This window comes from Pseudopodoces humilis, chromosome 30 (assembly GCF_049639895.1).
Source record: "Pseudopodoces humilis isolate 2021_Gansu_Grassland_sample_001 chromosome 30, ASM4963989v1, whole genome shotgun sequence".
Taxonomy (NCBI): domain Eukaryota; kingdom Metazoa; phylum Chordata; class Aves; order Passeriformes; family Paridae; genus Pseudopodoces; species Pseudopodoces humilis.
The window spans coordinates 4,328,276-4,352,506 of record NC_142229.1 but is presented as its reverse complement, the minus strand read 5'-3'; the positions used below and the strand labels follow the sequence as shown (position 1 = coordinate 4,352,506).

General features: G+C 50.1%; 2 protein-coding genes across 4 annotated transcripts; both read left to right on the top strand.

Annotated features, from left to right (window-relative positions):
• The first annotated feature begins 994 nt into the window (after positions 1-994).
• Positions 995-7,902, top strand: PROM2 (prominin 2). 3 transcript variants are annotated; one of them, XM_014261517.2, is made up of 23 exons: positions 995-1,375; positions 1,572-1,621; positions 1,723-1,925; positions 2,026-2,146; positions 2,341-2,404; positions 2,513-2,602; positions 2,685-2,884; positions 2,961-3,035; positions 3,123-3,186; positions 3,291-3,450; positions 3,547-3,699; positions 4,013-4,136; positions 4,613-4,704; positions 4,782-4,866; positions 4,974-5,120; positions 5,206-5,277; positions 5,350-5,442; positions 5,531-5,584; positions 5,840-5,920; positions 6,614-6,682; positions 6,802-6,891; positions 7,547-7,653; positions 7,738-7,902. In XM_014261517.2, the coding sequence occupies exons 1-23, from the start codon at positions 1,156-1,158 to the stop codon at positions 7,799-7,801; spliced, it is 2,478 nt and encodes an 825-aa protein (XP_014116992.2). In that variant the 5' UTR covers positions 995-1,155; the 3' UTR covers positions 7,802-7,902. The 3 variants fall into 3 exon arrangements, with proteins under 3 accessions (XP_014116992.2, XP_087924434.1, XP_087924433.1); XM_088068308.1 differs by having other exon boundaries at positions 5,206-5,442; XM_088068307.1 differs by having other exon boundaries at positions 4,974-5,442; positions 6,614-6,891.
• Positions 7,903-16,550: 8,648 nt separating this feature from the next.
• On the top strand, positions 16,551-20,778 carry PRNP (prion protein (Kanno blood group)). Its single transcript, XM_005532968.3, has 2 exons — positions 16,551-16,580; positions 19,092-20,778. The coding sequence occupies exon 2, from the start codon at positions 19,094-19,096 to the stop codon at positions 19,886-19,888; it is 795 nt and encodes a 264-aa protein (XP_005533025.2). The 5' UTR covers positions 16,551-16,580; positions 19,092-19,093; the 3' UTR covers positions 19,889-20,778.
• The last annotated feature ends 3,453 nt before the right edge of the window (positions 20,779-24,231 follow it).

Sequence of the window (24,231 nt, the reverse complement as noted above, 5' to 3'; positions counted from 1 at the left end):
ATGGGAAACCAAGGTGGGAAATCATCCCCAGCTCTGCTGCGGGCTCCCTCGCCCTGCACAGACGCATTGGCACATAAATGATCCCTGCTGAAAATTCCAGGCTTTCCTGGCCCTGGAAATTTTGTCCCAGGATGGGACAAAGCCGAGCCGCCACAGGATTTTCCCGTCCGCAACATCCCGTTCCCAAGCGGCTGGAAAAAAAAAAAAGCTCCGGCTGGGTTGAAAACCCCTTTTCCAGAGGGAAACTTCCAGAAGGAGGGGAAGCAGGCGGATTAGCATCAACGCCGGGGAGACGGGGCCGTGGGCAGGCGGCGCTGGGGAAGGGCCGGTCCGACCCGCCCGGCCGAGCAGGGTCGCGGCTCTCGGGGTGCCCCGAGGCCGTCTGGGCACAGCGGGGCTGCTCCCCCCGGCACCCAGATCAGGTTGAACCTCCTGAGCTTCCAGCCCAGCCTGTAATTAGCGCTCGACCCATGCCGAGGAGTGAGATGCGGGCCCTGGGAAGGAGCGGCGGAAGCCTCGGGGTGGGAGACGGGCGCTGGCTGAGGATGGAAAACTCGTCTCACACCCGGCCAGAGCGGGCTCGGGGCTCCTCTCCACGTGTTCCTCCTCGTTTTGTCTTCTTGCTGCTACCCCAGATCTCGGGATGTTTTTCCGAAGGGTGATTCTGACCCCCATCCACACACGAGGATCCCCCAACAAGGGCTTTCCCACCCCCCAAGTGATGCCCAAAACCCCAGATCCCTCCTCCCAAGGTGGCTGTGGTGGGCTGGGGCACCCTCCAGCCCGAGGACAGGGGCTTCACCACCCCCCGTCCCTCTCCCCAAAACCCCGGGGAGCCTTTGCCGTGGCTTTGGGGAAGGGCTTTGACATCGGGGACCCCGCGGCGGTGACTCAGGGATGCCGGGGCTTGCGAAACAGGCCCGGGATGATTTTTGGGAGACGCCTCCACGCAGCCCCGCCAAGCCCAGCCGCCCCGGGCAGCCCGTGGGGGGAACAAGCCAGGGCAGCGTCTGGGCTTTGAGCAGCGGCTGACCCGTCAGGCAGGTTTCCCGGAGCAGAGCCCAGCCGCAGCGAGCCGTCCGGAGCCGGGGATGCCTCTCCTGCCGCTCCGAGGCTGACGGAGCCCCCGGCTCTCTGCTCGCCACGGCCGGAGCCATGCGGGCAGCCGGGCTGCTGCTGGCCTGGGCGCTGCTGCTGCAGCGCTCTGCCGGCCAGCAGTGCCACCCCTCCGGTCCCACCGGCGTCCTCCGCTTCACCGACCGGCACGCCGAGATCCGGGTGCCGGCTCTGCACCGCGTGCCCAGCTCGCTCGATCCCCTCTACGGCCTCGTCCGGAGCTGCCTGGACCTCATCCAGCAAAACCCGCTGCCCACAGGTGAGCTCCGAGCCGCTGCTGCCGGTACCGGTACCGGCACCTCCGGGGCTCCGCCGGCTGCAATCGCCGCGCCCGGGGCGAATCCAGGGCTCCCGGAAGAGGATTCTGCCTCTGTCCCGGTGCCGCTGCCCCAGGAAGGTTGGGGATACATCGGGGGAGGCCTCTTTTACCGGGGCCATATTTATGATTTTTGCAGAGCTGCTCAGGACAGCCCTGAACGACCCCGGCTCGGTGCGGACGTCTCAGGTGAGCCGGGATCCCGTGGGGACGTTTCGCACCTGGCTCGGGGCACCGGGAGCGCCCCGAGCTCGGTGCGGAGGTGCCGACGAGGCTCTCCCGTGGCTCAGGTGGTGCAGTACGAGCTGGGCTATGTCGTCTGTGCCGCCGTGGCTCTGCTCTTCACCGTGGCCGTGCCGGTGGCCGGGATGTGCTTCTGCTACTGCCGGAGCCGCCGGCGGTGCGGGGGTCGCCTCCGCGCCCACCGGCGCCCGCTGGGCTGCCGCCGCCGCTGCCTGCTGGCCTGCCTGTCCTTCACCTCCCTCATCATCCTGTGAGTCCCCCAAATCACCCCCAAAAAACTCGCAGCGGGCCGGGGGAACTGCGGTTTGAGGGGCCGGGCAGCGCCGTCACCGCCCGCCGGTTCCCCGCAGGATCGGAGTCACCTGCGCCTTCGTCACCAACCAGAGAGTGAAGGGACAGATGGAGCCGGGGCTGGGGGCTGTGCCCTCCACCCTGCGCACGCTGCGACAGCACCTGGCCAATGTCCCCCAGGTGGGTCCCCGAGCGGGCTCGCCCCCGGCACGGGGCGCTGCCCGGGGATGGCCGCATTTCCCTCGGGGCATAGTTGGGCAGGCGAGAGGAGGTGACGCGGCCGCATTAAAAATGGATTTGGAAACGGCAACGCGGGGCTCCCGCCCCTCCCGGCGGCTGCTACCCCCGGCTGACCGGCTCCTCTGTCCTGGCAGGGGGTACAGATGGTGGTGGACAAGTTCGAGGTGCCCCGAAAGCAGATCATCTCTGACCTGGGCGGTAAGCGCGGCGCCGGGCAGCACCCCAAGCTTGACCCTGGGGACGGACGAGGCGCTGAAGGTGCCCCGGGGACGGACGAGGTGCTGACGGTGCCCCGGTGTCTCGCAGGGCTCAGCCGGAGCGTGGGGCTCTCCATCCACTCGCAGCTCAAGGCCGTGACCTACGCGGCGCTGGAGGACCTGCAGGACCGGGCCGGAGGTACGGCTGGACCGGCACCGGGGCTGAAGCCGATCCGATCCGAGAGGAGCAGCGTGACCCAGCCCTGGCCTTTCTCTTTAAGACCTACAGACCTCGCTGCACCATTTACAGATCCTGCACAGGACGGCGCGGGCGCTGGCGGCGGCTCGGGCCGAGCTGGAGCCGGCGCTGCGGGAACGAAGGCGCCGCGTGGTCGCGCTCCTGGACGACCCACGCTGCACCTCCTGCTCCAGCGTCCTGGGCAGGGCACAGAGCCTGGAGCTGGGCGCCGACTACGGCAAGGTGGGCTCGGGGTCCCCCACCGCCACCTCCCCAGCCCGCCGAGCCCGGGCTCACGGGCTCCTTCCTCCGCCCCAAGGTGCCGTCGGTGGAGAAGGTGTTGAAGGCGCTGGCCGGGCTGCCCCGAAGTGACTTTGCGGAGATGATTCGCCAGGTTGGGGGGGTGTCGGGGTGAAGCGGGGGGTTCAGCAAGTGCGGGAAGCTGCAGCTGAGCCTCTCAGCACCCCCTCTTTCCTCGCAGGGCAACGGCACCTTCAACTCCATCCCGGAGCTGGCCGTGGAGAGGATGGCGCAGGTCATCCAGGGTGAGTGGGGCTGCCAGCGCGAGTGGGGACACCCTGCTGGCGGTGAATCCCAGTTTGGGGACACGGGATGCAGGGACCCCTCCAGCGCAGCCTTGTCCCCGCAGATCTGCGGGGCGATTTGGCCCGCACGGCGGAGAAGGTGCAGTCCATCGCCGACGGCTTCCCCCTCCCCGACTACACTCGGCCGGTGAGCGAGGCGCTGCTGAAGGCGGAGCAGCGGAGCCAGCCGTACCTGCGGGAGGTGGAGCGCTTCGAGCGCTACAGGTGACCCTGCGGGCAGCGCCCCACAGAAGGTCCCCGAGCCCCAGGTCCCCCGCATCTCGAGGCTGTGCCCTGCTGCTCTTCTTTCCCCCACCCCAGGTGGATCGCGGGCACGGTGCTGTGCTCCATCATCCTCCTCATCCTCGCCTGCAACGTGACGGGAATGGCCCTGGGGGCGTACGGCCTCTCCAAGCGGGAGGACCCCAGCGACTACGAGTGCCGAGCAGAAGCCGGCGCCAAATTCCTCCTGCTGTAAGCTCTCCTGGGTGCTGGGGGGCTCTTCCATCTCCCACACCCCCCAAAAAAACCCCGGGCAAAGCCAAGGGAGGGACTGGGAGCCGTCCCAGCGGAAAAGCTTTTGAAGGCACCGCCTGCGCGGGCAGGTTTGGGAGAAGCTGCCCCTGCCTGGATGTGGCAGCTCGGCACACCCCGCTCGCAGGGCTGTGCCCAGCCCGGCGTGCCCGGGCTCGGGAAGGAGCCGCGGGGCTGCAGCTGGACGGGCAGGTCCCTTCCTGCCTGCTCGGCTCTGCAAAGCCACCACCGCCGCCTCCTCTCCCTCTTCCAGCGGCGTTGGCTTGGCTTTCCTGTTCTCCTGGCTCCTCATCCTCCTGGTTTTCGCCACCTTCCTGGTCGGGGGCAACATCCAGACGCTGGTTTGCAGGAATTGGGTCAACCAGGAGATTTATAAGGTGTGTGGCCACACATCCGCCCTGCAAATCTCCCCTTCCGTGCACCAAAACACCTCCAAGGGCTCCGTGTCCCCCCCTAAACCCGACTGGGAAAGGCCCGTCCTAGACCAGAAGATTAAGTTTAGGATTATCTCTTGGGATTTGCATCTCCAGCTGGGAATTGCCTTTGTGCTGTTCATTCACTTCCTAATTGCTGTTCCCTGGTCCTCGAGCAGCCCCGGGGCGCTTGGGGCCGGCAGCTCGGGGTTTTGGGGCTGGGGGAGTGGGAATGGGGTCAGGATTCTCCCCATGGCGGTGGGGACAGCTCCCTCCAAACTCCGAGGCTCCGCAGTGACCGATGCCCAAATAAAGGTGAAATTAGTTCAGGCTGCCGTGAGCTACCCCAGGACGCAGCTGCGAGGGCAGAGCACCCCCAGAATTCCTGCTGGGAACGCCTCTCCCTTACCCCGAGCCGTTCTCCCTCTTGTTTGGCGCAGTTCATCGACACCCCCGGGAACCTCCCGCCCTCCATGAACCTCACCCAGCAGCTCAACCTCAGGAGGGACTCCAACCTCAGCTCGGCGTACCGGTGAGCGCCGCTGGAGCTCTCCCCGTGCTGCCAGGGTGGATTTGGGATGGCTCTGCCCATGTCCCTCTGCCTTCCAGGGAGTGCAAGAGCGGTGCGGGGCTCTGGGAGGTTCTGCAGCTCCACAGGTCCTACGAGCTGGATGAGCACCTGAAAACCCCCAAGGTGAGGGGCTGGCTCCAGCCGGAGCTGCTGGGAGCGGCACGGGGACCACCAGAGCTTTACTGGGCGTGCTGGGAGCCCCTCAGAGCCCCTCGTGCGACCCTCAACAGTACACGGCTGATTTCCAAAAACGCCTGGGCGACTTCACGGCCAACCTGGGGGACGTGAGGCTCCTCCGCAGCGAGGGCAGGCAGGACCTGGAGAGCTTCGCCCGCAGCGGGGTGGACGAGGTGGACTACGGGCGCTTCCAGGAGGAGGTGAGGGATGCTCGGAGCTCGCCGCAGGACGTGCCCCACACCGGGGACCGCGTTTGGGGCAACCCCCGACTCCTTTTTCCCGCAGATGAAAAACCCCGTGGTGCAGACCAGCCTGCCCGGCTTGGCCAGGAACCTGGAGGGGCTGCAGAAAATGCAGGTGAGCGGCGGGGCGAGCGGCGGGGGAGCCCCCGGTGGCCCCGGGGCCGTGCTCAGCCCACTGTGCCCGCAGAGGAACCGCACGGTGGCCGGGAGGCTGGCAGAGGAGGCGCGGGCGCTGTGGCACATGCAGAACTCCACGGTGCAGTCGCAGGAGGCTTTGGTGGTGAGTCCCTGCCGGGTTGGTGGCCGCTGGCACCGCCTTGAAGGGGACAAAGAGGTTTCTGAGCCTTTCTCACCTCCCTCTTCCACAGGCGAAGCTGGGGGAAAGCGTTCGGTTCCTCTCCCGCTTGGCACCGCACCTCAAGGTACCCGCGAGTCTCTTCCAGCCCCCAAAATAAACCCTGTGGTGCCCCTTCTGCCAAAAAAACCCCAAAACCAGTTACAGGGTGATGGCAGAGCCAGGAAAATGCCAGCCAGGAGAATCGGTCTGCTTATTTAGTGATTAGATTTGGTGCTGCAAATCAGAAATCCCCCTGCAAAGGGGTTTTCCTGCTCGGGGCACATCCCTCTGTCCCTGCTTCGGGTCCTAAGGATGCTCTGCCCTCCCTGTGCTTCCCCAGGAGCGCCTGAGGAGGACTTTGGCCACCACGGCGTCCGTGGAAGCCCGGCTGCCCGTGCAAGCCCAGCAGATCCTCCGGCAGGTGAGGCAGGGCTGGGGGAAGCAGAATTCCCCAGAGAGGGAGGAAAGAGCGAGAACGGGGCGCTGCAAGAGGGAACGGGGAGCCCTCGGCCTCATTTCCCAGCCGACGTTAGCCCGGAGGTGGCTGGAGAGAGGCTGGAACCGGGCCGGGAGTGGCTGGAACCGGGCCGGGAGAGGGGATGGAACCGGGCTGGGAGAGGCTGGAACCGGGCCGGGAGAGGCTGGAACAGGGCTGGGAGAGGCTGGAACGGGGCTGGGAGAGGGGATGGAACCGGGCTGGGAGAGGCTGGAACCGGGCTGGGAGAGGCTGGAACCGGGCCGGGAGAGGCTGGAACCTCTGGAACCAGGCTGGGAGAGGCTGGAACCGGGCTGGGAGAGGGGATGGAACCGGGCCGGGAGAGGCTGGAACAGGGCTGGGAACGCGGGGATGGAACCGGGCTGGAGAGAGGGGATGGAACCGGGCCGGGAGAGGCTGGAACCGGGCCGGGAGAGGCTGGAACCGGGCCGGGAGAGGATGGAACCGGGCCGGGAGAGGCTGGAACCGGGCTGGGAGAACGGGGATGGAACCGGGCTGGGAGAACGGGGATGGAACCGGGCTGGGAGCACAGGGATGGTGTTGGGTTCGGAAGTGCAGGGACGGAGCCGGGCTGGGAAGTGCAGGACTCTCTCTCCACGCTGCCTTCCCCCTGCCCAGGAGCTCGGCTGCTTCACCAGGAAGGAGCTGCGCTATTTCGCCCAGTACCTGAACTGGGTCGGGCAGACGGTGAGTGCTGCCATCACCCCGCGGGGATTGCCGGAGCCCAGGAGCCCCCCCGGGCAAGCAAAACTCATCCCAGGAGCAGCCAGGCGGGCGCTGATCCTCTCCTCTGCTCCTTCTTCCAGCTGAGGGAGGACGTGGCTTCGTGCCAGCCGCTCGCCACGGCCCTGGACAACGGGCGGGTGATCCTGTGCGACCGCATCGCCGAGCCCTGGGTGAGGATCCCCCTCCCTGGGGACCCACGGCAGCCCCAAAGCTCCCCGCACCCCTCCGGGAGCTGTCCCTGCCCTCCCCGCACCCCTCCGGGGGCTGTCCCTGCCCTCCCCGAACCCCTCCGGGGGCTGTCCCTGCCCTCCCCGAACCCCTCCGGGAGCTGTCCCTGCCCTCCCCGAACCCCTCCGGGGGCTGTCCCTGCTCTCCCCGAACCCCTCCGGGAGCTGTCCCTGCCCTCCCCCCCCCCCTCCGGGGGCTGTCCCTGCCCTCCCGGGACCCCTCCGGGGGCTGTCCCTGCTCTCCCCGAACCCCTCCGGGGGCTGTCCCTGCTCTCCCCGAACCCCTCCGGGGGCTGTCCCTGCTCTCCCCGCACCCCTCCGGGGGCTGTCCCTGCTCTCCCCGCACCCCTCCGGGAGCTGTCCCTGCCCTCCCCGAACCCCTCCGGGAGCTGTCCCTGCTCTCCCCGAACCCCTCCGGGGGCTGTCCCTGCTCTCCCCGAACCCCTCCGGGGGCTGTCCCTGCCCTCCCCGAACCCCTCCGGGAGCTGTCCCTGCTCCCCCCGCACCCCTCCGGGAGCTGTCCCTGCTCTCCCCGAACCCCTCCGGGAGCTGTCCCTGCTCCCCCCGCACCGCTCAGCCCGGGGGTTTCTCCTTGCAGAACGCCTTCTGGTTCAGCCTGGGCTGCTGCACCTTCTTCCTCATCCCCAGCATCATCCTCGCCGTGAGGCTCACCAAGCACCTCCGCCCCATCCGCAACCGCCTGATGTGAGAGGGGCCCGGGGGGAAACACGGCCGGGGAGGGGGCGTGGGACCCTCCCTGACCTCGAATTTTCTTCTCGCCCTCGGCAGCTCCACGGGCTCGGAGGAGACGTGTCCCTTCCACATCCCCCGAGTCACGGCGCTCAAGCTTTAGGAGGGGCTGCGGATCCCCCGGGAGAGCTCCGGGTCCCTCCGTCACCCCTTTGGATCCCCCCCCGCCATGTCTCATCCTCCCGTGGGTTCTGGAGTTCTTCCCGGAGCTTTGGGGTCCCTCGGGGGATGAACTCCCGGAGCCCCGCTGGAAGGGGAGGCTCCTCCCGACCCCTCTCGCACCCCGCAGGGAAGGGGACCCCCACAGCTCCGCTCTGCCGGGACCCCCGGGCAGCGTGGGGCGAATTAAAACCCTAAAAAAAAATCTGTCTCGGCTCTTCCGTTCGTGCCCTTCCACAGGGAAAGGTTGGGAGGGGGCTGGGGGGGCTCTGGGGGTCCCAGAACCAGGTCTGGGGGGCTCTGGGGGTCCCAGAACCGGGTCTGGGGGGCTCTGGGGGTCCCAGAACCGGGTCTGGGGGGGCTCTGGGGGTCCCAGAACCGGGTCTGGGGGGGTCTGGGGGTCCCAGAACCGGGTCTGGGGGGGCTCTGGGGGGCCCAGAACCGGGTCTGGGGGGCTCTGGGGGTCCCAGAACCGGGTCTGGGGGGGCACTGGGGGTCCCAGAACCGGGTCTGGGGGGGCTCTGGAGGTCCCAGGACCAGGGCTGGGGGGGCTCTGGAGGACCCAGAACCGGGTCTGGGGGGGCTCTGGGGGTCCCAGAACCGGGTCTGGGGGGGCTCTGGGGGTCCCAGAACCGGGTCTGGGGGGCTCTGGGGGTCCCAGAACCGGGTCTGGGGGGGCTCTGGAGGTCCCAGACCCGGTTCTGGGTGGACTCTGGGGGTCCCAGAACCGGGTCTGGGGGGCTCGGGGACTGAGGACAGGGATGGCCCGACCCCCTGGCAGTGCCCCATGGGACCCCCACCCCACAATAACCGGCACCAAACCCCCTCCCACCTCCTGCAGTGCTGCCCTCCAGCTGCTCTTCATTAAAAATTAATAATTAGAGATTAATGATTAGAGCTGGGGGCTCGCTGTGGCTGCAGTCGTGGGAGGGTTTGGAAATGAAATAAAAACATTAAAAAACCATCCTGAGCCCTCCCCTGGTGCGGGCAGGGGGCTCTGCCCCCCATCCCAAGGAAATCCGGCTTTTATCTCCCAGCTTTTCCAGCAGAAAATTCCCGGTTTTCATTATTCTTTTTTTCCATTATTCCAAATTCCTTTTCGTTATTCACAATCCCCGCTCCTTCCTCCTCCGCTTTCACGGGGAAATGATTCACAAAATCCATCCAGGAGCTCGTGGATCCCCCCCAAATGAGGATTCCCTCCCCCGAAATCCGCATTTTCATGGATTATTAAAGAGAATTTTCCTGGCCACAGCGGTAAAAAACAGCTGGCTCATGAATTATTTAAATTATTGCTGCCCAAAACCGGCTGGGTTCCAGCAGCTCCTCAGCCTGCAGAGCTCAGCAGGGATTATATATTATATGTTATATGTTATATATTATATATTAATTATATATTATATATGTTATATGTTATATGTTATATATTATATGTTATATGTTATATATTATATATTATATATTACATATTATATATTACATATTATATATTATATATTATATATTATATATTACATATTATATATTATATATTATATATTATATATTATATGTTATATGTTATATGTTATATGTTATATGTTATATATTATATAATATATTATATATTATATGTTATATGTTATATGTTATATGTTATATATTATATGTTATATATTATCTATTATCTATTATATATTATATATTCTATATTATCTATTATCTATTAATTATATATTATATATGTTATATGTTATATATGATATATGATATATGATATATGATATATGATATATGATATATGATATATTATATATTATATAATGTATATATATTGTATATTATGTTGTATATTATATATTTATTATATATATTATATATATTATATATATTGTATATTATATATATATAAAATATTATATTATGTATATATATTGTATATTCTATTGTGTATTATATTATATATTATATTATATATACTATATATATTATCTATATTGTATATTATATATATATAAAATATTATATTATGTATATATATTGTATATTCTATTGTGTATTATATTATATATTATATTATGTATATATATTTTGTGTATATATATATCTCATAATATATTGTATATTATATTATATATTTATTATATATTTATTATATTTTGTATATATATTGTATATTAATTATTGATATTGTACATTATATTGTATATTATATTATATATATTATATTTTTCATATATTGTATATTGTATATTATATATTATATATATTATGTATATATATTTTATAGTATATTGTATATTATATTATATATATAATATTATGTATATATATAGTACATTATATTGTATATTATATTGTATATTATATATATTATATTATGTGTATATATATTGCATATGATATATATACACAATATTATATATATATTATATTATATGTATTATATGTATTATATGTATTATATGTATTATATATATTATATATAATATATAATATAAATATATTATATTAATATAGATATATTATAATTTATAAATTATATATATTATATTATATATATATTATAATTTATAATTTAAAAAAAATATATATTTTATATATATTATAATTTAAATATATATATATTATAATTTAATATATATTATATTTTATATATATATATTATATATAAAATATATATATTATATATATTATAATTTAAAAAAAGATTAAAAATCACGTTTTTCCCTAAATAAATCCGAATTTTCCTGATAAAAGCATTTGGGAGCCCGGCTGCGTTCCTGCTCCAGCTGAAATCCAGCTGTTACCCCCGGATAAATCCTTGGGATGCTTCAGAGCAGCGTTTATTTCCAGAACGTTCCCGCATCCCTCGCATCCCTCCGTAGCCATGGCAACGGCGCCGTGTCCATGGCAACCCCGCAGGAGCATCCTGAGCATCCTCAGAGCCTCCCCTGGGCTTCTCCTCCTGTTTTGGCTCCTTCTCCTCATGGGAACCTCCCCTTGCAGGCCCAGATTTGATATTTAATATTATTATTAAATATCAATAGTTATTAATATTTAGTAATATTAATCAATATATTAATTTAATAGTAATTATTATTTATTATTAAATATTATTAATATTATAAAATATTAAATTACTATTATTAAATATTATTATTATTATTAATATTATTTGGTGTTTGATATTCAGTGTATAAAACTTTGCTGGTGTGTTAATAAAAATAAACTTTATAAGGGATGTTTTAAGAGATGATTTCGGGGACAGGGAAGATCTGGGGGCTTCCATCCCAGCTGGAAGAAAAGAAGAAAGGAAGAAAGGTAAGAAAGAAAAGAAAAGAAGGAAAGGAGGAAAGGAGGAAGGAAGGAAGGAAAGAAAGGAAGGACAGAAGGAAGGAAGGAAGGAAGGAAGGAAGGAAGGAAGGAAGGAAGGAAGGAAGAAAGAAAGAAAGGAAAGAAAGAAAGAAGGAAGGAAGAAGAAGAAGAAAGAAAGGAAGAAAGGAAGGAAAGAAGGAAAGGAAGAAATAAAGAAGGAAAGAAGGAAAGAAGGAAAGAAGGAAAGAAAGAAGGAAAGAAAGAAGGAAAGAAAGAAAGAAAGAAAGAAAGAAAGAAAGAAAGAAAGAAAGAAAGAAAGAAAGAAAGAAAGAAAGAAAGAAAGAAAGAAAGAAAGAAAGAAAGAAAGAGAAAGGAAAGAAAGAAAGAAAGATAAAAAGAAAGAAAGAAAGGAAGGAAGGAAGGAGGAAAGGGAAAAAAAGGAGGAAAGAGAAAGGAAGAAGGAAAGAAGGAAAGAAAGAAGGAAAAAAGGAAAGAAGGAAAGAAAAGAAAGGGAAAGAACGAAAAAGAAATAAAGGAAAAATCTCCCTGTGACTCACCCGTTCCCCTTTCCAAGGGAAAATACTCCGGTTTTCCTGCCAGCAGCGGGTAATGGAATTTCAGGGTTGTTTTCTGGGAATTCCAGGATTTCTGGGAAGGGTTTTGTTCCCGGAGCTTGGGGAGGAACGTGGTGGTGTTTTAGAAACGCGGAGCCCTCGTTGGAGCAGAAAGGGGATTTGTCCTTTCCCAGGGGCACAAGGAGCCCTTTCCGGGCAGGACTTTCCCAGGCACAGCCGGGAATTGTTGGAGTCCCGCAGCAGCTGCTCCCGAGGCTCTGCTGGGTTTATTTTTAACTCCAGGCCTGGAACTGGAGCAGGCAGCAAACAAGGGCTGGCTTCTGCCACCCCCCAGAAATCCATCCACACACAGCCCCAAACGCACAAACTCCAATTTCCCTCCCTCAATTCAAATTTTATTGCCAGTTCTTGTTCCTAAGTTGTTATTATTATTATTATTATTATTATTATTATTATTATTATTATTATTATTATTGTTATTATTATTATTATTATTATTGTTATTGTTGTTGTTGTTGTTGTTTTTTATTTTTATTTGATTTTGATTTTGATTTTGATTTTTGATTTTATTTTTATTTTTATTTTTATTTTTATTTTATTTTTATTTTTATTTCTATTTTTATTTTTATTTTTATTTTTATTTTTATTTTTATTTTATTTTAATTTTATTTTTAATTTTAATTTTAATTTTAATTTTAATTTTTATTTTATTTTTATTTCTATTTTTATTTTTATTTTATTTTTATTTTATTTTTATTTCTATTTTTATTTTTATTTTTATTTTTATTTTAATTTTTATTTTATTTTTATTTTTATTTTTATTTTTATTTTTATTTTTATTTTTATTTTTATTTTTATTTTTATTTTTATTTTATTTTTATTTCTATTTTTATTTTTATTTTAATTTTAATTTTAATTTTTATTTTTATTTTATTTTTATTTTTTTATTTTTATTTTTATTTTTATTTTTATTTTATTTTTATTTTTATTTTATTTTTTATATTTATATTTATATTTTTATTTATATTTTTATTTTTATTTTTATTTTTATTTTTATTATTTATATTTTTATTTATATTTTTATTTTTATTTTTGTTTTTATTTTTATTTTTATTTTTATTTTTATTTTTATTTTATTTTTATTCTTATTTTTATTTTTATTTTCATTTTCATTTTTTATTTTTACTTTTATTTTTACATTTCTATTTTTTATTTTTATTTTTATATTTCTATTTTTAGGATAAGGAGCTTAGGTGGGGCCTGGAATAGCAGCAAGAACAGGTCAGCACAGCCCTGAGCAGATTGCAGCAGCTCCAGGGACATTTTTAACTCCAGGGATAAAGATTTGGAACCCCAGGGATAAAGATTTCTGACCCTAATGAACATTTATAACCCCAGGGATAAAGATTTCTGACCCTAATGAACATTTATAACCCCAGGGATAAAGATTTCTGACCCTAATGAACATTTATAACCCCAGGGATAAAGATTTCTGACCCTAATGAACATTTATAACCCCAGGGATAAAGATTTCTAAACCTATTGAATATTTTAACCCCAATGGATAAAGATTTATAACCCCATGGATAAAGATTTTTAACCCTAATGAATATTTTAACCCCATAGATGGACATTTTTAACCCCAGGGATAAAGATTTTTAACCCTAATGAACATTTATAACCCCAGGGATAAAGATTTCTGACCCTAATGAACATTTATAACCCCAGGGATAAAGATTTCTAACCCTATTGAATATTTTAACCCCATAGATGGACATTTTTAACCCCATGGATAAAGATTTCTGACCCTAATGAACATTTATAGCCCCAGGGACAAAGTTTTATAACCCTATTAAATATTGTAACCCCAATGGACGCACATTTTTAACCCCATGGATAAAGATTTTTAACCCTATTGAATATTTTAACCCCATAGATGGACATTTTTAACCCCAGGGATAAAGATTTCTGACCCTAATGAACATTTATAACCCCAGGGATAAAGATTTCTGACCCTAATGAACATTTATAACCCCAGGGATAAAGATTTCTAACCCTATTGAATATTTTAACCCCATAGATGGACATTTTTAACCCCATGGATAAAGATTTCTGACCCTAATGAATATTTTTAGCCCCAGGGACAAAGTTTTATAACCCTATTAAATATTGTAACCCCAATGGATGAACATTTTTAACCCCAGGGATAAAGATTTCTGACCCTAATGAACATTTTTAACCCCATGGATAAAGATTTCTGACCCTAATGAACATTTTTAACCCCAGGGATAAAGATTTCTAACCCTATTGAATATTTTAACCCCAATGGATAAAGATTTTTAACCCCATGGATAAAGATTTTTAACCCTAATGAACATTTATAACCCCAGGGATAAAGATTTCTGACCCTAATGAACATTTATAACCCCAGGGATAAAGATTTCTGACCCTAATGAACATTTTTAGCCCCAGGGACAAAGTTTTATAACCCTATTAAATATTGTAACCCCAATGGATGCACATTTATAACCCCAGGGATAAAGATTTCTAAACCTATTGAATATTTTTAACCCCATAGATGGACATTTTTAACCCCAGGGATAAAGATTTTTAACCCTAATGAACATTTATAACCCCAGGGATAAAGATTTCTAATCCTACTGATGAACATCTTTAACCCCAAAATGAACATTTTAACCCCAAAAATGAACATTTTAACCCCAGAAAATGAACATTTTAACCCCAAAAAATGATCATTTTAACCCCCAAAAATGAACACTTTAACCCTAAAAAATGAACACTTTAACCCCCAAAATGAACATTTTAACCCCCAAAAATGAACATTTTAACCCTAAAAAATGAATATTTTAACCCTAAAAAATGAACACTTTAACCCTAAAAAATGATCATTTTAACCCTAAGAAATGAACATTTTAACCCCCAAAAATGAACATTTTAACCCCAAAAAATGAACACTTTAACCCCAGAAAATGAACATTTTAACCCCAAAAAATGAACATTTTAACCCCCAAAAATGAACACTTTAACCCCCCAAAATGAACATTTTAACCCTAAAAAATGAACATTTTAACCCCCAAAAATGATCATTTTAACCCTAAAAAATGAACACTTTAACCCCCAAAAATGAACACTTTAACCCTAAAAAATGAACATTTTAACCCTAAAAAATGAACATTTTAACCCTAAAAAATGATCATTTTAACCCCCAAAAATGAACATTTTAACCCTAAAAAATGAACAGATCTCACCCAGATCTCCCTGGATGCCTCTGAAAAACCAGAGCTGGGCGAATAAAAGCATTTTCGATGAATTAAAATTATAAAAACCAAACCAAAATCGATGAGAGGCGGTGAAGGAAATCAAACTTCCTCCCTCCCGAGCCAAAAATCGAGGAAATCTCATCCCATGAACGATTTCAAACCTCCAGAGCAGATCAATGCTTGAGGTTGACAGAAATTTTACCCCAGGATGATAAAAAAAAATAACCCATTAAAGATCTGCCTGAGCTGCTTGGGGAGGTTTCAGCCCTGATGATTCCCACAATAAATTAAAAATTCATTAATGATCAGTCGTCAATAAATGTCTCAATTCCTGCAAGCAGAAATTCGTTTTCCGGAGGGAAAGTTGTTTATTTTTCGGTTTTGGCCTGGAGAGGGGTTTTCAGTAAATGTTCTTATCACGTAAATAATTTGGTGTTGTGGAATAAATAATTGTAGTAAATTCTGGATGGGTTCTGGGTGGATTTTGGGTGGATTTTGGATGGATTTTGAGTGGATTTTGGGTGGATTTTGGATGGATTTTGGATGGATTTTGGGTGGATTTTGGATGGATTTTGGGTGGATTTTGGGTGGATTTTGGGTGGATTTTGGATGGATTTTGGGTGGATTTTGGATGGATTTTGGGTGGATTTTGGGTGGATTTTGGGTGGATTTTGGATGGATTTTGGGTGGATTTTGGATGGATTTTGGGTGGATTTTGGGTGGATTTTGGGTGGATTTTGGGTGGATTTTGGATGGATTTTGGATGGATGCTGGATAAATTCTGGATAAATTCTGGGTAAATTCTGGGTAAATTCTGGATAAATTCTGGATAAATTCTGGGTAAATTCTGGATAAATTCTGGATAAATCCTGGATGGATTCTGGATAGATTTGGGATGGATTCTGGATAAATCCTGGATGGATGCTGGATTGAATCCGGATGGATTCCGGATGGATTTTGGATAGATTTGGGGTGGAATTTGGGTAGATTTTGGATGGATTCTGGATGGATCCTGGATGGATTCTGGCTAGATTCCGGATGGATTCTGGATGGATTTTGGATAGATTCCAGATGGATTCTGGATAGATTCCAGATGGATTTTGGATGGATTTGGGGTGGATTTTGGGTGGGTTCCGGATGGATTCCGGATGGATTCTGGATAGATTCCAGATGGATTCCAGATGGATTTTGGATAGATTTGGGGTGGATTTTGGGTGGATTTTGGATAGATTTGGGGTGGATTTTGGGTGGATTTTGGATAGATTTGGGGTGGATTTTGGGTGAATTCCAGATGGATTCTGGATGGATTCCAGATGGATTCCGGATGGATTCTGGATAGATTCCAGATGGATTCCGGATGGATTCTGGATAGATTCCAGATGGATTCCGGATGGATTCTGGATAGATTTGGGGTGGATTTTGGGTGGATTCCGGATGGATTCTGGATGCCGGCCGGGCTGAGCGGGGCCGGGCTCTGCTGCTCCGCTCCTCCCTCTCTCTATTTATTTATTCCTGCGCGGAGCTCCGGGGCTGAATCACCTCGGAGCGAGCGGCAGCGCCTTCCCAGCCGGTGAGTGCCGGGGAAAAGGGGGAAAAGGGGGCTCGGAGAGGGATAAACCCGGAGCTCAGGGAGGGGTTTGGAGCCCGAGGGATTCGGGGCTGCCTCTTTCCCTGCCCTGACAGCCTAAAAATTGATTTTCCAGCGGTTCCTTAAGAGGCAGAGCGCTGCTTCTCCCCGCTCCTTGTTTACTCAGCGTTTACTCAGCGCTGGCGGGGGATTTCTTCTCCGAGGTTTTGTCTTTTCCAGCGGAAGCGAAAGAGAAAAGGGGGGTTTCTACACCCAGAGGTGACATTTTCTGGGAAATTCCCATTTTATTTCGAGTTTTCAGCCCGGAATTTTCACCCCCAGCATCTCCAGGAGGGTCCGGCCGCCCCCATCCCCGGGCATCTTCCCACCTCCACCTTCCCCTCCTGCCCGGGGGCCTTCCCAAGGTTATTTCCAGGGATATTTTGGTGTTTCCAAAACCAAAAACCTCCTCCTTTGCCAAGCACGTAATTGCTGCTTGCGATGGCTCCTGGCAGCCTCCATTTTCCGCGGAGTTCCTCCAGCTCCGGCACAAACCAACCTCAATTAATTCCTCATTTCCAGCACCCGCCGGGAGGGCGAATTTGGGCCAGGAAGGTTTAAAATAATCAGGAAAAAAAAAAACCAAAAAACCCCATAAAAAATTTCCTTGCGAAGATTTTCCATCTATAATTTAATATTAATATTAATGTCATGGTCAGGCCATGAAGAGAATTTCGGAGCAGAGAGAGATCCCAGCTTTTCTCCTCGGAAAAAAAAAAAAAAATCTGGGATTTATTTTTTTTTTATTTCTGGGAGAAAATCCCGGATTCCCAGGAAGCAGCTCCTGATCCCCATCAGCGACTCATTAATTTAGAAGCTCCTCGCTGGCTAATTAGTGCCCTGTTTATCAGAGCTCGGAGGGTAATTAGAGGAGCAGCTCAGCGCTGTGATATTCCGAGAATTCTGAGTCAACCTCCAACCCTGGGATTTCTTCAATAAATGTGCCTTGAACCCCTCTTGTCCAGAGCCTGATTCTCTCTCCCTCTTTGGAACAGCGAGGGGAAAAAAACCCCAGAATTTAAAATTCATTTTCAAACCGAATTTTCTGCCTTTTCCTCCTCCGTTTTTCCGTTTTCCCGAGGAGCCGGGTGTTTTTTTCCCTGCCTTTTTGGCTATTTTTAACCCCCCTGATCTCATCCCTGCCCCCAGCGGGTGGGTGCTGAGGGTGAGGAAGGCTCCAGAGCCCAGATTTTTCCATGAGCCGGCAGTGCCAAGCCTGGAATTCCATCGCCAGGATGGTGCAGCTCCCCCGCGATTTTGTTCAGGGGCTTGCTGGCGATCCCACCCAAACCACGGAGCTCAAAGGGTTTAAATTCAAACCTTTCTGGGCACGAAACCAGATTATTTTTTCGGGGGAAAAAAGGGAGAAAAAGCATAATTTAGGAGCTCAAAGAGGTGAATCTGCTTTTTGAGGCCCACAAAGCCACGTCCAGCTGGCAACAGAAGGATTTCTGGTTTGTGCAGGGTTTTATTTTGGTTTTTCAGAGCGGCTCAGGAGGGTTCAGCATCTCCTGCCTGCGCTCAGGTTATTCCTGGGATGATTCTGCAGGGAGCTGCTCCTTAATCTCTGCAAAAAAACCCCAAATTTAGGACCCAAATGGATTTTGATGTTTCTGTTGTACCACGGGGCAGAATCCAGGGATGCCCTCGCACACCCGGAGCGCCCCAGGGGCGATTCTGGGGGAGAGCCCGGCCTCGGGAAGGATGGAAAACGCTTTTTTATCGCTGCATCAAACACGGGGGAGCAGCGGCTCGGCGTCCAGAGGGGTTTTACAGCTTGGGAAGGATTTTCCAGAGGGCATTCCAAAGGATTTGCAGCTCGGCTGTGGATTGTACGGGGAGGGGAGCGGCTCCTGGACCGGGATTCCAGCCTTGCCGGCCCCGCCCGTGGGAGATGATCGGAATGGGAGCAGTGAACGCTGGGGTTATGGATGGTCCCAGGTCATGGATGATCCCAGGTCATGGATGATCCCATGGATGATCCCAGGCCATGGATGATCCCAGGCCGTGGATGATCCCAGGCCATGGATGATCCCAGGCCATGGATGGTCCCAGGCCATGGATGATCCCATGGATCCAAAGCCATGGATGACCCCAGGCCATGGATGACCCCAGGCCATGGATGACCCCAGGCCATGGTATATAGATATATAGATATACCTATATATAAAATAAATAGGTATATAGATAGGTATATAGATATCTCTAGATATTTTATATATATAGCTATATCTGTATATCTATATACCTACCTATATATCTCTATATATTTTATATCTATAAAATGTGAAATATTTTACATTTATGTATAAATCAATGCATTGTGGCTGGGGACAAGCACACATTTAGCCCAGGGCTGTTTGTCCTGCAGCTGGACTGGAGGGCCCAGAGGTGTTTCGGGTGGATCCGGGGGGGGGTCTCAGCCATGCCCTGACGCTGTCCTTGTCCCCACAGCCATGGCCAGGCTCCTCGGCACCCGCTGCCTGCTGCTGCTGCTGCTCCTCGGCGTCTGTGCCCACCTGGCCTCCTCCAAGAAGGGCAAAGGCAAACCCAGCGGGGGCGGCTGGGGCACGGGGAGCCACCGCCAGCCCAGCTACCCCCGCCAGCCCGGCTACCCCCAAAACCCCGGCTACCCTCACAACCCGGGCTACCCCCACAACCCCGGCTACCCCCACAACCCCGGCTACCCCCACAACCCCGGCTACCCGGGCTGGGGCCAGGGCTACAACCCGTCCAGCGGGGGTAGCTACCACCAGAAGCCTTGGAAGGCGCCCAAGCCCAAGACCAACTTCAAGCACGTGGCAGGGGCGGCGGCGGCGGGCGCCGTGGTGGGGGGCTTGGGGGGCTACGCCATGGGCCGGGTGATGTCGGGGATGCACTACCGCTTCGACAGCCCCGACGAGTACCGCTGGTGGAACGAGAACGCCGCGCGCTACCCCAACCAGGTCTACTACCGCGACTACCGCGACCAGCGCGGCCCGGTGCCGCAGGACGTCTTCGTGGCCGACTGCTTCAACATCACCGTCACCGAGCACAACATCGGCCCCGCCGCCCGCAGGAACGCCTCGGAGGCCGGCGCCGCCGCCAACCAGACGGAGGCAGAGCTGGAGACGCGCGTGGTGACCAAGGTGATCCGCGAGATGTGCATCCAGCAGTACCAGGAGTACCGCCTGGCCTCGGGCATCCGGCCTCGCCTGGCCGACGCCTCGCTGCCCGCCCTGCTGCTCCTCGTCCTCTTCGCCCTGCACTAGAGCTCCCCGCGGCTCCCCGATGTCACCCGTCGTGACCCCGTTGTGGCTTGCGGTTGTTTTTACGGTGAGGAGCCCCCCGGCGCCTCCGCGGTTTAGGAGACGGGATGAAAATTTCACTTTTCTGCCCCAAACGCGTGCCCAGGACGGCGCTGGAGCCCAAAAGCGCGGCCTTCGCCTCATCTTCCTCCTCCTCATCCTCCTCCTCGGGGTCACCCCGAGAGGGGAGCTCTCCTCGGCACCCCAAGAGTTCTCTTGGTTAACAGGCGGGGTTTGGTCTCACCCCAGTCCTGCTGCCCCCGCACCCCCTTCCCCTGGGGCACCTCTGGGGGGGGTCTCAGGGGTTTCTGAGCGGCCACGGGGTTTCTTGCAATTAGTTTCTTGTAATTGTTGCAATTAGAACCTTTTAATTGTAAAAAATAACCCTTCCCCGTGCAGGCCCTGCAGCACCACACCAAAATAAGTCCATTTTTCACCCCACACCACAGCAAGGCTCAAGCACCAGTCACGCTTTAGAGGCTTTTTCAGGCACTGCTGAATGCCCCAAACACCCCCAAAACGGTGTTACAACCCCAAAAAAAGCTATTCTGGATGCTCCAGGTGACAAGTCACGTTCATACTTCAACACCTGGACCTAAAGGACGTTAAAATGCAGCAAAAAGGATTCTCAGGGGGGGTCAAGCTCATAGCAAGAGACTGGAATCGGCCACACCACGCTGGTAGAGCAAACAGCATCGGGAAAAACCCGCCTGGGAAGGGAGATGCTTTAAAAAAAATCACATTTGTGAGTAATTCCTTTGCCCTGTGGAAGCAACGGGTGAAATTCTTGCTTCTTGTGTCGATGCTGGGCTGGGGAGTAGCTGTAACATCCGTGGCGCTGCGCTTGAGCTCGATTCAATATCTCGTTTATTTTTATTTTTATTTTTATTTTTATTTTTATTTTTATTTTTATTTTTATTTTTATTTTTATTTTTAACTTTTATTTTTATTTTGATTTTTATTTTTGATTTTTATTTCTATTTTTATTTTTATTTTTAACTTTTTAACTTTTATTTTTATTTTTATTTTTATTTTTATTTTTATTTTTTTATTTTTAATTTTTAATTTTTATTTTTTATTTTAATTTTATTTTATTTTATTGTTTTTATTTTTATTTTTATTTCTATTTTTATTTCTATTTTTATTTCTATTTCTATTTTTATTTCTATTTTTATTTCTATTTTTATTTTTATTTCTATTTTTATTTTTATTTTTATTTTTATTTTTATTTCTATTTTTATTTTTATTTTTATTTCTATTTTTATTTTTATTTTTATTTTTATTTTTATTTTTATTTTTATTTTTATTGCAAGGCACTGAATAACACTGTCCTAAACGAGATTTTTTTTCCTCTTTTTTTTTTTTTTTGCATCGGTGTAAGCTAAGTGAAGATTAATTCTATATATATCATATAAAAAAAAATATATATATATATATAAATGGAGAGAAAAGAAAGCTTGCAGGATAACCACGGGAAGAGCAGGGCTTTGTGACACGCGGATGTTTTGTAAAAATCCCGGGATTTACCGCGCTGAGCCTTTTCTGGAATGTTCCACCTCTGCTACAAATTAAAAAGGATCAAGCCAAGGTGCCCGGGAGCCTCCTTCGTGCCGCGAAACAGAAGCGGCTTTTTCCTCTTTTCCCGAATTTTCCGCATTTTCCGCATTTTCCGCATTTTCCGCATTTTCCGCCCTCCCTGTCCCTTCCCGGCCTGAGGGAGCTTTTGTTCCCTTCCAGGAGCGAATCTGGCCCAAACCCCAAAATCCCCGTGAACCTTTTCCCCTCCCCTGCTCCCCACCATGGTTTTGCTGCATTCCAAGAAGTGTTTTCTAATTTCTGTCTAATTTCGGTTTCTGTCTAATAAAGGAATTTTTACATTTGTTGTTTCAGTGGCGTTAAGCCTGACCCAAGACCTGCTTAATTAAGGGATCCTGGGCAATTAATTATGGGATCCTGGACGTTTAATCATGGGATCCTGGGCAACTTAATTATGGGATCCTGGGCAATTTAATTAAGGGATCCTGGGCAACTTAATTATGGGATCCTAGGCAATTTAATTATGGGATACTGGGCAACTTAATTGTGGGATCCTGGGCAATTTAATTATGGGATCCTGGACACTTAATTATGGGATCCTGGACACTTAATTATGGGATCCTAGGCAATTTAATTATGGGATCCTAGGCAATTTAATTATGGGATCCTGGGCAACTTAATTAAGGGATCCTGGGCAACTTAATTATGGGATCCTAGGCAATTTAATTATGGGATCCTGGGCAACTTAATTAAGGGATCCTGGGCAACTTAATTATGGGATCCTGGACACTTAATTATGGGATCCTGGGCAACTTAATTATGGGATCCTAGGCAACATAATTATGGGATCCTGGACACTTAATTATGGGATCCTGGGCAACTTAATTATGGGATCCTAGGCAACATAATTATGGGATCCTGGACACTTAATTATGGGATCCTGGGCAATTTAATTATGGGATCCTGGGCCTGCTTAATCATGGGATCCTGGACACTTAATCATGGGATCCTGGGCACTTAATTATGGGATCCTGGGCACTTAATTATGGGATCCTGGAGAGGTTTGGGTTGGAAGGACCTTAAATCCCATCCAGTCCCACCCCTGCCATGGCAGGGACGCCTCTCGCTGTCCTGGGCAGCTCCAACCTGCTCCAGCCTGGCCTTGGGCACTTCCAGGGATCCAGGGGCAGCCAGAGCTGCTCTGAGAATTCCATCCCAGCTTCCCAGCCAGGAATTCCTTCCCAAAATCCCAGCCCGATCTCCCTTTTCCCAGTGGGAGCCATTCCCTGGGTCCTGTCCCTCCATCCCTTGTCCCCAGCCCCTCTCCAGCTCTCCTGGAGCTCCTCCAGGTCCTGGAATGTGCTGGAAGCTCTCCCTGGATCCTTCCCCTTCTCCAGGGGAACATTCCCAGCTCTCCCAGCCCGGCTCCAGAGGGTCTCCAGTTCCTCTGGGCTCTCCCCAGCAGCTCCACATCCTCCAGGTGCGGTCTCACCTGAGCGGGGCTGAGGGCTTCAGAATCCCCCCGGAGCTGGGGGTCAGCCCAGGCTCGATGGGAATGGGTGTCCATGGAATTTATTTCCATTTATTTTGCATTTCACGACCAGAGGAGCCCTCCTCCAGCAGCCCCAGCTCCGACAAGCTGCAGCCCCGAGGCAGGAGGAGAAATTTCCCCAAAAGAAGGAAGGAAAAAGCTTCACTCCGTCCAAAAATAGGGAAAAAAAGAATGAAGAAAGAGATCCCCCTATTTCCCGAGATGAACTCATGGATATTTCCAGGAAGAGGCTCCCAGCACTTGCACCGTGAACTCCTCTGGGGAGGGTTTGGCCTCAGCAGCAGCAGAATTATAAATTTCCCATTTTTAACCCCAAAACTCCCATCTTCAATTCCCTCCCAACCACGACCAACACATCGACACAATGCTCCGAGAAATGAAAAAATGACATTTCCCCTCCCTGCACACGCAGGATCCTGGGTTGTTTTTTTTTTTACCCAGAACGGGGGTTTTTGGTGATTTTTGGAGCCGTTTGCTCAGAACTTTCCTGGCTCTGGGGCGGGTGACACGCTCTGAACTTCTGTGTCCTTTAAGGGATCAAAGATCTCCCCTGGGCCCCCTGCAGTGAGCTGCTGAAGCAGAGAAATGAATTAATTTTTAGCTAAACACTCCAAATCCTGGAGCCGTGCACGGAGTGAGGATGGGGAGAATTTCTGATTTACTAAATTCCCCCCAAAGTGTAAATACAATAAAATCTGAGGTTGCTTTTTTAGAGCCTTCTCCAAATCTCTCTCCACGCATAAACAGCCCCCAATCCAGGCAGAACAGCTGAATCCTTTTTTCCTGGCTGGAAAAAAAGCCGTAAAAAGCGGGATTTTGGCGCACAGCTGCCCAGTTTGAACAGAACTGGAGGAGGAATAGTCTGATTTAGAGGTTTGGGATGCAAAGCAGGAGCGCAGAGCTCAACCGGCGCTGGTTCCATCCCGGACCGACAGCTCCACCTCCCGTCCAGGCTCTGGGAATTCCATCCCAGCGTGGGGCATTCCCGGGGATCCAGGCTCTGGGAATTCCAGCCCAGCGTGGGGCATTCCCGGGGATCCAGGCTCTGGGAATTCCATCCCAGCTTGGGGCTTGGGTCATTCCCGGGGATCCAGGCTCTGGGAATTCCAGCCCAGCTTGGGGCATTCCCGGGGATCCAGGCTCTGGGAATTCCAGCCCAGCTTGGGGCATTCCCGGGGATCCAGGCTCTGGGAATTCCCGGGGATCCAGGCTCTGGGAA

Bases quoted from the DNA above. Each gene is read 5' to 3' on its own strand.
- PROM2 (XM_088068307.1), top strand. From the start codon at position 1,156: ATGCGGGCAGCCGGGCTGCTGCTGGCCTGGGCGCTGCTGCTGCAGCGC. The intron at 4,867-4,973 runs GTGAGGGGCTGG...GACCCTCAACAG, and splicing joins AGCACCTGAAAACCCCCAAG to TACACGGCTGATTTCCAAAA. The intron at 5,585-5,839 runs GTACCCGCGAGT...GTGCTTCCCCAG, and splicing joins GCTTGGCACCGCACCTCAAG to GAGCGCCTGAGGAGGACTTT.
- PRNP (XM_005532968.3), top strand. From the start codon at position 19,094: ATGGCCAGGCTCCTCGGCACCCGCTGCCTGCTGCTGCTGCTGCTCCTC.